This window comes from Nelusetta ayraudi, unplaced genomic scaffold (assembly GCF_046127955.1).
Source record: "Nelusetta ayraudi isolate G7.1 ecotype Tasmania unplaced genomic scaffold, CSIRO-AGI_Nayr_v1 ptg000016l, whole genome shotgun sequence".
Classification (NCBI taxonomy): Eukaryota; Metazoa; Chordata; class Actinopteri; order Tetraodontiformes; family Monacanthidae; genus Nelusetta; species Nelusetta ayraudi.
In genome coordinates, this window is record NW_027466066.1 from 1,742,501 (window position 1) to 1,756,675 (window position 14,175).

Below are 14,175 nucleotides of genomic sequence, written 5' to 3' on the forward strand. Positions count from 1 at the left end.
TGTCTACAGGTCTCAGGTCTGGGACCTCTACAGAGCTTTGTTGCTACATAGATACAGACACAAGTAGAACAACAAGCGTTCTTTATCTTGACACCTTGTATACACCACGGCCACAACTTTAGGACTCTTTGCCACCCCCATATTACAGTTTATACCAGCTTCATGGTCTCGTTCTACACACGACAGGATGTGCCCTCATTTTGAGTTTCAGTTTTATTAGCACTGAGACAAATTGGATGGCTTCTGTCTGAAAAACATAAGCGGTGCAACACGACCTTCTCAAACACAGTTGTAGCGAGCAGCCATCATGCAGCTCCCCGGGCACCCATTTGCCGATTCTCCAACTCTGTCACTGCCACAACTAGCTCTTGTGGCAACCTCACGAGCTAACGGAGGGCCTCCCCCCTCGCGGACGGGTGAGGGGTCCGAGGGTGGGCGCGATGCCCTGAGGGCGTGCACCAGTGAGCGTGCCACCAGCAGCGTTGACAGCAGCTCAGCCATGTGAACTCAGGCTTGAGCAGGTACCAGCGGTCTTCCCCCTCGAGGGTTGCTAATCTGCTAGCGGGCAGGTTGCAAGTTCCACGTTTGCGTGCTTGTACGCTGCAAGCGGAAAATATTAGGACAGTAATGCATTTGTTTTTGCCACAAATATTCAAGTGTAGGTTTTGCTCATTTCTCCAGTGTCGTGCTGCCAAAGCGTGTTCTTTGAATGAAGAGAATAGAAGACGAGATCAATCTTCAACAGTTTCAGTAAAGATGAACAAGATAGGCAAGATATATGGTACGGAGCTCTGGGTTGAGTTCTATCCCTAGCAAGAATAAATGTTTTGTTTTGCCTGGGCTAGTTTTTGCTAGGTTGTGTTATAGGAGTGCGAAGTCAGACTCCTATTCTATTCCCTGACCCAGTCTGTTATACACAGAAAGAAAACAGATGTCCGTGCAGCTGTGTTCAGGTGATGTCCTCCTCTGGCTCTGATTGGCTGTCTGGTCTCCACACCTCCAGCCTGATTGGATGTTGCTGCCGTCTTTGTTCCCCGTTTTGGGCAGATGTCCGAGCCAGGAAACAGGTCTTTATTTGGCAGAGGGCCAAATGGTCCTGTCTGTGTCAGGTGGGTCAGGTCTTACTCTGCAGGAACAACTTCCTTTAAGGAAAGTCCGGAGGTTGGAAAGTTCCAGTCCCTGGGGCCACTCTGGGTGACTAGCTAGCATAAAGTTAGTTCCTGTTGTTGTTCACTCTCGGGTCACACAACCTACATCTGCCCTTTATGCCACTCCCAGGCCATTGTATAATTGTATCAAATAGCTGAATATAATGATTAATATAATGAATATAGTAGTACTGAATATAATGATACCTTCGCAAGGCCCCAAGAAGGCCCTTTTAATGCTAATGTAAAGTTTTAGCCCAATGGGAATCGTTCAGTTGTTGTCAAGGTTAAATGAGGTTGCCTTACATACGATCAGTGGCTTGCCCTAGTTTTCTGCTGGGTTCAGTCTGAATTCATTCTGCGCCGTTGACATAGTACACTCTGATGTAGACAGAGGATCTTGGGTCTTTGTTATCATCTATGTGCATCTAGCGTGTTTGTCATTCACGCTTAATCGGGTGTCAGAAGCGCAGCTTCCTGTATCTTTCTGATAGTTCGCCTGCACAGTTTTTTTTTCCCCTTCTGCGGCCTATCAGGGGATTTTATGATTGGAAGGAAGTTACACAAACACCTTTTTTATGAATTCAAAATACCTAATGTTTCATTTAATACTAGATGCTGGACTCTTGTGTTAAAATATAAATCGGTTGCTGTCAATTCCATTGAAAGATGCCTTTCAAGCTCTTCTCCTTGCTCATGTAAAATGATTCTTATTTAAAAAAAAAGTTGAGGTTCTTGTCCCGTAGGCAGAGTCGTCTCTCTGACGCCTCTGACGTATTTTAACGGTCGGGTTTTGGTGTCATGACAACCCTCTGGGCTTTTAGGTTTGTAGCACCACTAATCCCCTTGGTTTTTGCATAATCACAGGCCCACAGGAAGCCTCGCTTAAGTCATCTTTGAATTTTTTTTTACTTTTTTTTTTTTTTTTTTTAGCAGAATCCATGAATTCCGGAGCCGTAAAGAGGATGGTTGGACCGGAACTCTCGGAAACCATCTGCCTTTACGCTCAGGCCCTCGACAGAGGCTTTTTCATGGCAAAACGGCCTGAAATATTGAATGCATTTTGCTCTGCTGGTAAAATTGAGAGCAGGGACACACGTGGCATGCCAAAGAAAAAGCCTTTGTGTTCGCAAGCCGCACAGTTCTCGCTGGTAATGTCTCTGGAGCCGCGCTGTGAAGTACAAAGCGGAATGCACACGGCACCATGTTAACCACGCCATCGCTCCCTTTCATCCTCTGACTTTTCTCTCCTTCTCCAAGCACTGAAAACTTCAGCTGCCTTCCACGAGCAGAGGCGGAGCTTGGAGCGAGCACAGGTGGGTTCAGCATCCTGCAAGACATGCAAGCCGCCATTTGCTTCATGCACGGTGGCGTCTGTTTTTTACGAATGATGCTGCAGACTGACTGTAAATGATTCTGCCCACCAGCCTCTTTACTGGTAGTTGTTTGATAGCACTAAGATCTAATCAGCCAATCACATGGCAGTAACGTTGTCGATGTCAGGGGTCAGAGGTCAGAATGGTCAGACTAGTTAGAGAAGACAAAAAGAGAACCATGGTCTGCAGATTAGCATCTCTGAACTCACTAGACCTCAAACCTCACAGCAGTTTACATTCGCATCACTATCACCTTCACTATCCATCTCTAAGAAAGTGGGTAGGAGAAATGTATAAGAAATGGTGAAAACTGCAGTACGTCCAATTTCTTCAGACGGACTTCATGTTCTTGAGTTTGTCTTTCTTGGTGCAGACTGAAGAATGTCTCAAGAAGAAGATGAGGAATCCACTGGAGAGATCTGAGCTGATCCGGGTGCACATCCTGGAGGGTGAGAGCTGCGCAGATGCTTCAGTCAGCGTCGGAGACAGATTTATTGAATTTTTTTTTTATCATCCTGGTCCAATCGCACGGACGGATTTTTTATTTTGCCTCCGCAGAGGCGTCAGCGGAGCCGTCGGCGCAGGCCAGGCAGCTGCAGCAGAGGAGAGTTCGCCTCGCCGACGACCTGAATGACAAGATCACCAACCGGCCGGGGCCCATGGAGCTGATCTGCAAGAACATCCTGCCCATCCCCTGCAGCATTAAACAGGCCATTGAAGGTAGGCCAGGTTGGCCCAGGCCGGGCTGGGCTGGACCGGTTAAACATGTTGCATGCGATCCAAAAAAAAAATATATATATATACATACCAGGCGACCAATGCTTCCTTAGCCAGGCTCCAATTAACTGCCGGCAGAATAACTTCAGACAAGCGGAGCCAATTATGAGCTCGTCTCACGTGTGTAATTACTGTATTTGTCTCTGATTAAGCTACCAACTGGGCCCTTTAATTGAAACATCAGCAGCAGCAGCGGTGGGAATACGCTTCAGAGACGCAGCATATGAAGTGAACACTTTTTTTCATCATAGTGTTGGGTTTCTAATGAGCATGTCACATCGTTGTCCCTCATCAAGGCCAGCTGACAAAGGATTCAAATGCAATTATGTCAAGCTGTGCGTTAGGAGTCGAAAACATCTCGTTGTCACCAGTCGCTGAACTGTCACTGACGACTAACAGGAAAGAAATACCGCAGTTGTCTAAATGGAATCTTAATTTTTATCTCTCACCCTGGTCTCACATAATTACTTTTTCCCCCCAACAAATCTCCATGTCGCAATTTAAGGTCACTTCAATCCCCTTTTTGACCTTTGAACTCCAGCAAAGTCGCCTTCACCACGTCTGCCCGCCCGAATGCAGTGACTTGCTCTCGGGTGATTGGCTTAGTAGATTTGTCTTGGCAAGCCATCGAACCTCCAGCCACTTTCCTCATGACAAACTCTCTCTGTAGTGCTATACTGTCAAATGTACATTTTTAAAAGGTGCCCTCCTAAGTGAGACTTTGCTGGGAGAAATGACCTCAGTTCTTCCCTCTTGCTTGAAACCTCCATATGGTTGATTGATTGATTTGGATGGGACAGTGTAAATACACCGGAACTAGCAAGGATGCTAAAATTTAATCCATTGTCCCCACTTAAAACAATTATTTAATTTAAAATCAAAATTAAAAGATTTTTTTTAAATCCAGAATCGTGCCTAATGTATTAATGTATCCCATGATCTTTCACAACCTACATTCCCCTGGAAATGAAGAGCTGCCGTAGTAAGGAGCGAAAAATAATCCCACTCAGTCGTAATTTTGCACCCAGTCGTCAACCTGTTTTTGTTCTTGTTTTTGTTTTTTTTTACTTTCATACCATCTAATTAATGATCACATCGGGGGCAGTTGGCCCTGGTGCTTGATTGACGTGCGGAGGGAGGAGCGCGGGATCGATAACTCTCCACCCCGGTCAGTGGAAGATCCATCTCTGTCACCGGAGCACCATAAACAAGACGGCTTTAGCAATATTGCTACGGGGAGACGCACTGAGCCGGCCGTGTGCGGCGGGGACACACCGGCACAGTGCATCCCATTATTAGATCACAGGGTATTAAATCAGCCCCATGTTGTCTTTTCATCATTTCCTGCTGATGGTGAATTAATGCCCAGCGTCGGCTTTTTCTCTCCCTCGTCTTTTTTCCTCCTGTGTAAGTCCTCGCTCACAGCTGCTCGCGTAATTAAATAACGTACATCCAGGAGCGGAAAAAGAAAGTCAGACGCCTCTTTTTTTCCCCCCGCCCGTTCCGCGAATCCCGGCAAAGACGGCGTGTAAATGAGACGATTACGTGACATCCCTTGGGGCGGGCAGGCGGGCGGCGGAGGGAAGGAAGGAGCGGCCTCGGAGGAGGACGTCTCAAGGCTGATGCAACGTTCGTCCTTCAACTGGTAAATTCCCTCTAAAATTCCCCCCTAATTTCATTGTGTTGTTGGCAGAAACCTTCGCGTGGCATTGCTGCGGGAACGTGTCCAGCCTTAATTGGATGAACTTAAATGGATATGAAAAAAAAAAAATCAGCGACTCAGCACAACAACGACGACAACAACAACAACAACAGCGAGGAGCAGACGGAGACGTTGTATAGCCACTTTCAGCGTCTCGCTTTTGAGCAGTTCCTTTAAAGGTCCCAGTGATGCAGTTTACTACCAATGTGTTCCGTCAACCATCAGTGAACTCCCCCAGAAATTAGAGAACGCTCAGTTTAGGAACTTAGCCCTTTGTGATGTCACAAAGGGCACCAAGAAGTCAATGAAATCTCTCCCCGAGCCTGGTTTTCATTCCCGTCTCCAAGTCCAGTTTGTGGCCAAATCATTTTTGTCACTTTTTAAACATGTGCGAGAGGCTGTAAACTGTTAACTGCTGTTAAAAATGGAGCAAGATTCATCTCGACTGAAGGCTGCTTCACTGAAATCTTCGCAACCTTTAATTCCTCATGCACTTGTGGATGTGTGTCACCCAGATATGACACCCAGCATCTCAGCTGTAAAACAACCACATTTTAATCAGTAATGAGTGCAGAACACTGGGGTCAGGGGGACAGGACAAGTGAGCAAAATAAACATGGTGTCATCACCGTGTTTCATCTTCATCTTCATCATCATCATCATCATCATCATCATCGGCTTTTTAATGCGACTGATCTTTCATCTCCTGCGTGTTTTCCGAGCAGTTTGCCAAGTGCCAGTTCTAATTAGCCCTGCGACGAACATACGATGCAGCGATCAGAAACTGGGACAGGAGCGCTCATCATACACGCGGGGATGTAAATAAACAGGTTCCTCCGTGTCCATGTGAACACCTTAGGAATGTTGTTGTTTTAACCAGGCCTGTTTCGTCTTTGTGATTTTTTTTTTTTTGTTGGCTCAAATTCCCGGAATAAGCTGCTGGAATCAAAAAGGACTGCTGTTGTTCACTGGCGGCTGACTTCAGAGAGGAAAGCGCCGCGGCCGCTCACTTTACTAACTTTGGCCGACTTCACTGGTGCCGGTTCACTGGCGCAGCTGGAAGCCTTTGGAATGGGCAACCGGAATCGGCGTGGCTCAACACCTGCGAGCGCAGGTGATAAAAGGCTGGCTGTGGTTTTTGGAGGGATGTTTGCTGGCAGCCAGCACAGGCGCGCGCACTCAGACACACACACACCATCAGTAAAGGAGGTGGATCCGGGAGCTTTCCAGCGTCGGAGGTGGGAGGGGGGGGGGGAGAAAAACAGATGCTCATGTTGGAAGAAGAAGCCTTCCTGTTTTTTAATCTGCCAATCCCTTTTTTTTCCCCCTCCCTCCATCGTCCCGCTCCAAACTTCTCTCACTCCAAGACTTGCACCTCCAGAAGACATCAGAAGACAGCTGGTCATGTGACGAGGACAGCAGCTGCAGTCTGTCTCCGGAGCAGCACCACGAGCGGCCCTTTGGCTCGCAGCCTCTGCTCTCCTCGCCAGAATCGCTGGCCACCAGCAGCGTCCCGTCCCCCACACAGGTAAAGGAGGACGGAAGGCGAATTCCTCCACATCAAAGTGCTCGCAGCAGTGTTGCCTTTCATGATGGATGAAGAATTCTTTCTCTCATTTCACTGCTTTGGCTTGTTTTTCAAACGACCGACACACATGAAAACGTACTGCCCAGAATGTGTAAGCGTACTGAAACCCCTAAAAATCGCACTTTACACTTTAAAATATATGTATAAAATGTGTTATGGATGGTATTAAAAAACATTTTTTTTTTAATTAAAACAAAACACCATTGTTGTTGGGATTACTCCATAAAAGTAATTCAGCTACTGATTACTGATTACTCCTAAAAATGAATCAAATTAGTTCTTTAACTACTTTGTTTCATAAGTAATCAATTACTAATTACTTTAGTTTAAAAAAAGATAAAGTTCAGAACGTCTTGTTTCCTGCACATAGCGTACAACGAACCACAACATTCTTTCATTTAGACGAGATGAACTCAAGATAATGTTTGTATTTCCAGCTATCAAACACAATTGCGTTTTTTCTTTTGCCTGCATCAACAATCTGCAAAGTCGTTGTTTTCGGTTGTTTTTCTAAATTTCATTTTGCGGATAATTTCAGAAAAGTAATGGAATCGTTATTTTATAAAGTAACTATGATATAATTATCATTTTTGCCAGAGTAATCCTGTTACATTATTCTGTTACTATAAAAAAAAAAAAAAGTAGTTTAGTAGTTAATAACGGTAGTGGATTACTTGTCAACACTGCAAAACGCTGAAATGAAATACACAAACTTTAAAATGCCTTTCATTATTCTGGTTCAGGTGCCTTCTCCTGCTCATCCTTTCCTTCAAACCCCTGGCTCCTCCCCCCCACTGCAGCTGGCCAATGGGAATGCAGCACAGATGAAAGTAGGTGACAGTGCTGGCCAGGTATCAAGTGTACTGTGTCGGGATTTGATGACTGAATGACAGTTTGAATTTACGTGTTTCTATTCCTCTTCCCCCCCCCCCCCCCCCCCCCCCGCTCCAGCTTAAAGCAAACAGCGACCGCTTCGCCCAGAGACACAGGAGAGCAAAGGACGACAGGCCCAAGGTAGCTGTTCTACTTAACTGGGTTGACCTTTTGTTTCCATCTGGTTTAATCCATCATTGGCTTTGTCATTAAAGCCATGAAAATGAGGCTGTACATCCTCCAGATAGCAGAGTCTGTCCATAAAAACGTGCAAAAGTCAAAGTTGCTCTTGGTTATTGACAACATTGTAGAAGCAACTGGAGATACGATATTTGTCGCAAGGGTAAATTAACTTACAAATACTGACTGAAACATACGTTTCATTAAAGGTCCAATTTTTTTATTGGACCTTGAATGATATATAAATATAATATAAAGAGTGACATATGCAAATAAGAGTTTTGCTCCTGGCCATCTTGCGCCACCATTTTTTAAGGAAGCCCGTCTGACAGTCCCTTAAGTACCTTCCTTAAATACCGGGCACACACTATCAGTAGGATTTAAATCCAAAAGGCTGTATACAAATCACTGAGGCGGCAACCGTCACATTCCTGATGATTTACTGCCTCCTAGATTAAAAAGCTGAAGTACCATCAGTACATCCCTCCTGACCGGAAGGCGGACAAGGAGCCCCCTTCCCATCTGGACTCGTCCTATGCCAAAATCCTCCAGCAGCAGCAGCTCTTCTTGCAGCTCCAGATCCTCAATCAGCAGCAGCAGCAGCAGCAGCAGCAGCAGCAGCAGCAGCAGCAGCAGCAGCAGCAGAAACCTAGCTACCAAGCCATCCTGCCAGCACCGCCCCAGTAAGTTTCCCAACCGTCTCGCAAGGCTTGGAAAAGGTTGCTTCAGTTTCCTTTGAAATTGGAAGTCTCTCCCACCGACAGGCCTCCGACGGACCAGCAGCCGCCCTCCTCTTCGCCCTCCGGCTACGAGGCCACCTGCTCCACTCCTCCTCAACCTGCTGCTCCTGCTCCGCCATCGCCGCAGCCAGGTGCAGCGCCGCACCTGGTCAGCCGCAGCCCACAGAGTTCTGCACCTTTAGGTGGGGCAATCCTGGTGTCTCTGCCCCCAAACCTAGACTGGATGAAGGTCAGCTGCACGGCAAAGTTAAAAAAAAAAGATATTGTTTTTTTGTTTTTTTGTTATTTTAACAAATGAAAAAAAAAAATCAATGTGGAGTCAGCGTCTCTCCGTCGAGCTGGTTAATTGAAGTTGACATATGCAAAAGAGTCTCGGTGGATGAAAAGCTGCTGAAAAGAAACTGCCTGTGCGCCACTGATTGAGGGAGGCAGTGATGGATCGCTGTCTCTTTGTCTGCTCGATTCTTTTTCTTTTACTCTGTTTAAATGTTTTCCCCGCTGCCTGCTCTCATGCGTCCGCTCATCACTCATTACTTTTTCCTTTTACTTTCCCTCTTTTGTCCAGGTGGCAGAGCTCAAGTCACAGCTGAAGCTGCGCAGCTTGCCGGTCTCAGGCACCAAAAGCGACCTGATTGAGCGTCTTAGGGCCTATCAAAAGCTGCACGGAGCAGGAGGAGGAGGTGGTGCTGGTGGCAGTACTGCTTCTCCAACAGCAGGGGGTAGCGCAGGGCCAGCTGCTCGAGGCACAGGACATAAAGCAAGACAACAGCAACTGCCACAAAAGGAGCTTGGCTGCCTTCAGAGATCTCTGATTGGACATCTTGGTGAATAGGAAGACGAGCGGTGCAGATGACTTTCTAAAATTTCCGACCTTTGTTTTTCATGCTTTTCTGCCATCATTTCTCCACCTCTCCGTGTTCAGCCAGAGCAGTTGGACGTTCTAAACCAGCACCGGGCCTCGTTCAGCTTCCCTCCCGTGCCGTCACTCCTGACCACCTGCCAGATGGCAGCAGCTCAGAGGAGTCCAGCGTCAGCAGTGATGTCATGGATGAAACGGTGTGAACTTCACATCAAAACCATAGTAGATCATGCAGCAAGTGAAGAACTCTACACTCGAAACTTAAAGAAAAACATGGCTTCCCGTTGGCTCTTTCAAACCGAGCCTTCCTATTGGCTCTTTCAAATCAAGGCTTCCTATTGGCTCTTTTAATTTGAGGCTTCCTATTGGCATTTTTAAATCAAGGCTTCCGATTCGCTCGTATAAAACTAGGCTTTCTATTGGCAATTTCAGATCAAGGCTTCCTATTGGCTTGTATAAAACAAAGCTTCCTATTGCGTTTCTATTGGCTCTTTTAAGTCACGGCTTTCTAATGGGTGATTTAAAACAAAGCTTCCTATTGGCTCGTGCAAAATCAAAATTAGGCTTCTTATTGGTTCATGTTCAACAAATCTTCCTATTGTCTTCCTATTGGCACGTGCAAAACAAGGCTTCCTATTGGCTCGTGCAAAACAAGGCCTGCTATTGGCTCATAACGAACAAAACCATGCGAATTGACTAGACTTATTTTACACCACCATGCCAGTGTAAGGAGCATGAAATGAGATAGGAAGACGAGGAATGACTATTATTACAATGACAGCGTCTCATCTGAGACAACAGCCCAGCAATGACCTAATTAGTACAACTTTCAAAATGAGCTCTATTTTTTCATCTCAAAACACAAAACAACGGTTGACAACCACATATTAATTCTTAAAGTGGGACACATGAATCCCATCCTTCAGCATCAATATTTCCATTTGCTAGATGGTGTCGTTTTTAAATTCTTTACCTTCTGTACTTCCTGTGTAGGTGACGTCGCCAATCCCACAGCTGAGCCCTGCGCCCTGTTCACCTGCTGAACTTGCAATCACCATTAAAGAAGAGCCAAGGTTCTCCTCTCCGACACCCTGTGAGTCCCCTACTGAGAAGACTCCTCTCTGCGACCATCTTCTGGTTTCGCCTTCTTCAGGAGCTTCCTTCGCTACAGCCACAGCTCCGGTCGGGACTATAGACAAAGACGAGATGCTGAAGGAGAAGGACCAGCGGATAGAGGAGCTGATTAGACTGGTGAAGCAGCAACAGAGGCTCGTGGAGGCGCTGAGGACGCAGCTTAAACAAGGGAAGAACAAGTCCAAAGGCCCAGAGCCGCCGGTTCTTGGGAAAGTTAAACCAGAGCCTGCAGCGTCACCACCGTGCGGAACTGTCATAGTCAGTGTCGAACAGAAAGAAGAAGTTGCATCAACGACAACTCAAAGGCTGCACCCTTGTCTGAGCCTGCCAATTAAATCCGAGCAGAATATCTCACACAAAAACCAGCAGCGTGTGTTCCTGCAGAAAAGCAATCAGCAGTTTGTTCAGCAACAGGCCATACAGAAACTGTTGCAGCAGCAGCAGCAGCAGCAGCACAGGTCGGGAACCGGCATCCGTCAGACGCTGGAAAGTTGCCAGACGAAGAAGAGGAAGTGCTCCGAACAGAAGCAGCAACCTGCGCCTCTGAAGAAACTGACTCTGCCTTTGCAGCAGCAGAGAAGCCAGCGGCCTCACACCCTGCACGGCGCCGTGGCGCCACGTGTCAACAAACAGGGGGAGCCGCCGCTGCGGGCCCAACAACAGGTGAAGCGACAGGCACCACGGGTCAGTCACGCTTGCTATGAGGTTATCAGTGCAGGAAAGGCTAAGAAATTGGCTTGTAATAAGAATGATTTTTATTTTTTGCAAACGTTTTGTAATCTTTTGTACAGGTGCCTCAGAAGCAGTCGTTTCCACCTGGTATCTTGAGGAGCAGCTCCGCACCAGCTGCGGTCGCCGGCGGCAACGGTCATCACTACCTCATTGCCCTGACAAGTCACATCAAGGGAAATGCACCAGAGGTACGTAGCTTCTTTATTTTCAGTAGCCAAGTTACGTGTTCTAATATTGCTTAGTATTGTCGCTTTGTGTTGCTCCAGTGACAGACCTGCATCCAGGTCACCTGCTCGTGGACATAGGACTTAAACAAGGTTTACTCAACGTACAGATGCATCAGATAGTTGAACAATAGCTACTTATATACAAGATACTTAATCCCAACACTTCCTCTTCAAGGTTCAAGTGTGCAATATTTGCATATTTTGAAACAACAAAACAGCGACATCAAGTGGTCACATTTTAGATTGCGGCGCTCTTTCACTTACCACCCTCTTCCGAGCTTGCCCGTGAACTACAGTAGCCTGCACACACACACACACAGAACTGGATACCTTGTCCACCTTCTTCTTTGTTAGTTTATTAGAGGACGAGAGCAATCAACGTAAATATAAAGCACGCTGTCAAGCCGACAGGATTGTCCACACCAGGCCTCCTTAGTAATATGTAAATATGGGGATGCAAGATGGCAACTAACTGGGAGCAAGACCACTACATTACTAGTAATGCTAGTATCCACTATTATTAATTTATTTATAGGCATATATTCGGCTTTTGCCAATTGAATAATCAAAGTGTCTGATGTTAGAAAATATCCAGAAATGAAATGATGAAGACATGTTTTTAAATATAATCTACTGCCTTTCACCACATCTATGCATTATGTCTATAGTGTCTGGCTGATTAACTTGTGTGTTGTGGCCGGTGGAGTGTAGGTCGGTAATCACGTGACCACGACAGAACTGCTCCTCTGAGTCCTCGGCAGAAAATGAATGATGAATGCCGTCTGATGCAGCCATGCCTGATCATTCCGTCCGCCTCTATTAGGCTCTATTACGCTCTTTGTTATGGCTTTGCTAATTGCCCCGACGACACCCGTCATTAGCGTGATTTATGCCGCGAGCCGACGTCACGTCTTTGTTCAATGAGTTGTTTCTGCGATCTCCCGCTCGGAGCCGAGTTGCAGGTGTGCAAAAACTCTGCAACGCGGCGAGATTTCCGGCGAGCGCGCTTCCAGTGACCCGTAAAACAACCGGGGGCTGCGAAGATGGGAGGCTAAGAGTTTGAAACGACACCCTTAGTGCTTCCCCTAAATCAGTTTTTTTTTTTTTCTTTCCCCTCCTTTCAAAACGGCAGAGAGGCAAATGTGGCAATGAAGTTTCTCGCAGTTTCTCGGCGCCCGGCGGCCCGCAGCCCGTCCTCGGGGATGGAGAGACCCTTCCGTCAGGGAAACGCACCTCATTGCCTCCCACCCCGGCTGTAAGTTATCCCCAAATAACACCGGATCAATTTTCACCGCGATGAATAATAAATGCGGCCGTTTTGGAAACTCAAATAAAACCTTTTCGCCCTGGTCTATTTCAATCTTTTGATCTCCCCAAGGAGCCGTGCCCGGGTCTGGATGTGCTGTTCAGCTCTCTGCCTCCAGCCTCCGTTAGATCTGCTGCCTCATCACCTGCTGGAGAAGTATGGCCGCTTCGCTTATCTGACTGGATGTTTGGAATCATTTTGAAATGTGCAATGTTTGCTGCCGACATCGTTGTTTTTTTTTTTAGTTTAATACTCTGGTAAAACTAAAAGTATTGAGTCAACTCCTTTACTCAAGTAAAAGTGAGAAAGTACAGGTTCTGAAATGTAAATGAGTAAAAAGTAAAAATGTTGTTTTTTTTAATGCAATTAATGAAACAATACATTCATTGTTACATACATGTTCTATATTGAACTACACAACAGTAGATTTCAAATAGCTCAATCAATATATGTATAATCTAATGATTTATCTAAAGTAGAAGTCAATAGCCTCAGGTGTGCAGCACTCGCTCTCTCACCTTGTCCAATCAAATCGCCAGGTCGGGACTAACTCTTGGCTGACCGCTGTTGTGTTTCCTCAGGCCAAAGAGCACGAAGACGGTTTCCTGGACACCATTTTGCAGACGGAAGGTAATTTCTCGTAACACTTATTCATTCTGTCTGTCTGTGATGTAACATGTCAAGTATGATAACCAAACCTGTTTTCTCCTTGTAGAAAAACCCGCCTCCCGCAAGCCACGCCCCTCTCTGGACCACCAGCACATTAGCTCCTCAGCGTTTTCCCCGCCTCCCCCCCGCCTCCCGATGTTGCCGCTGGCCTGCGACGCCCCAAAGTGGGCCTCCTCGGCGCAGTCCGAGCTCCCGATGTGGGCCGACCCCACGGAGGACAAGCGTCACCTCCGGAACGGCGGGCGGCTGGAGGACTTCCTGGGCTCGGAGCCCGGCGGGCTGGCGACCTTGATGGATGACCTGCACGGTCAGATGTTGTGCACCCCCGGCATCCTGGACCCTCCACCGTCCCCACTGGACACTTTCGGCGCCACGTTGGAGGAGCTGGGCCTGCGCGGTATGGATTGGTTTGATCTCACCTCAGGTGAGGAGGAGCCCCTCTCGCCAGGTCTCCTGGGACCACCCACACCTTCCAGTGTGTTTTCCACTGATTTCCTAGACAGTCCTGACCTGGCCATCCACTGGGACCTGTGAGCGTGTCCAGCAGCCGCTGCTATAATGAATCATCCAAGCCTGATTTCGGTTTGCCCGACTCTACCGATGCGCAGGTCGACCTGTAACCTGCCTGACCCCAGCTCACGAATGGGTCGGGGTCACTTTTATGAGAGAATATGATGGATGCAAGCGCAGTAGCTCAATGGCAAAGAGCAGGGGTTCCCAAACTTTTCCACGCCATGGCCCCACCAAACAGCATTAGCCTCTGTTCGGGGAAACCCCTTCGCAAACAGACAATGTTACCAATTATGTAAAGAAACACATAAAGAAATATAAATTGAATGAATTAAACGTTTTTTTTCTTACTTA

General features: G+C 47.0%; 1 protein-coding gene across 1 annotated transcript in view; it reads left to right on the forward strand.

Moving 5' to 3' along the window:
* The window catches only part of LOC142886674 (myocardin-related transcription factor A-like), a 16,629-nt gene extending 2,454 nt beyond the window's left edge, over positions 1-14,175 (forward strand). The window contains exons 3-18 of the mRNA XM_076023738.1: positions 2,409-2,464; positions 2,898-2,973; positions 3,083-3,244; positions 6,371-6,531; positions 7,335-7,421; positions 7,543-7,605; positions 8,098-8,327; positions 8,409-8,613; positions 8,950-9,208; positions 9,307-9,440; positions 10,237-11,061; positions 11,169-11,297; positions 12,469-12,591; positions 12,715-12,798; positions 13,224-13,272; positions 13,358-14,175. Of these exons, the coding sequence (XP_075879853.1) occupies positions 2,409-2,464; positions 2,898-2,973; positions 3,083-3,244; positions 6,371-6,531; positions 7,335-7,421; positions 7,543-7,605; positions 8,098-8,327; positions 8,409-8,613; positions 8,950-9,208; positions 9,307-9,440; positions 10,237-11,061; positions 11,169-11,297; positions 12,469-12,591; positions 12,715-12,798; positions 13,224-13,272; positions 13,358-13,845 (3,131 nt within the window). The 3' untranslated portion in view covers positions 13,846-14,175. The remainder of the gene's footprint in view (positions 1-2,408; positions 2,465-2,897; positions 2,974-3,082; positions 3,245-6,370; positions 6,532-7,334; positions 7,422-7,542; positions 7,606-8,097; positions 8,328-8,408; positions 8,614-8,949; positions 9,209-9,306; positions 9,441-10,236; positions 11,062-11,168; positions 11,298-12,468; positions 12,592-12,714; positions 12,799-13,223; positions 13,273-13,357) is intronic.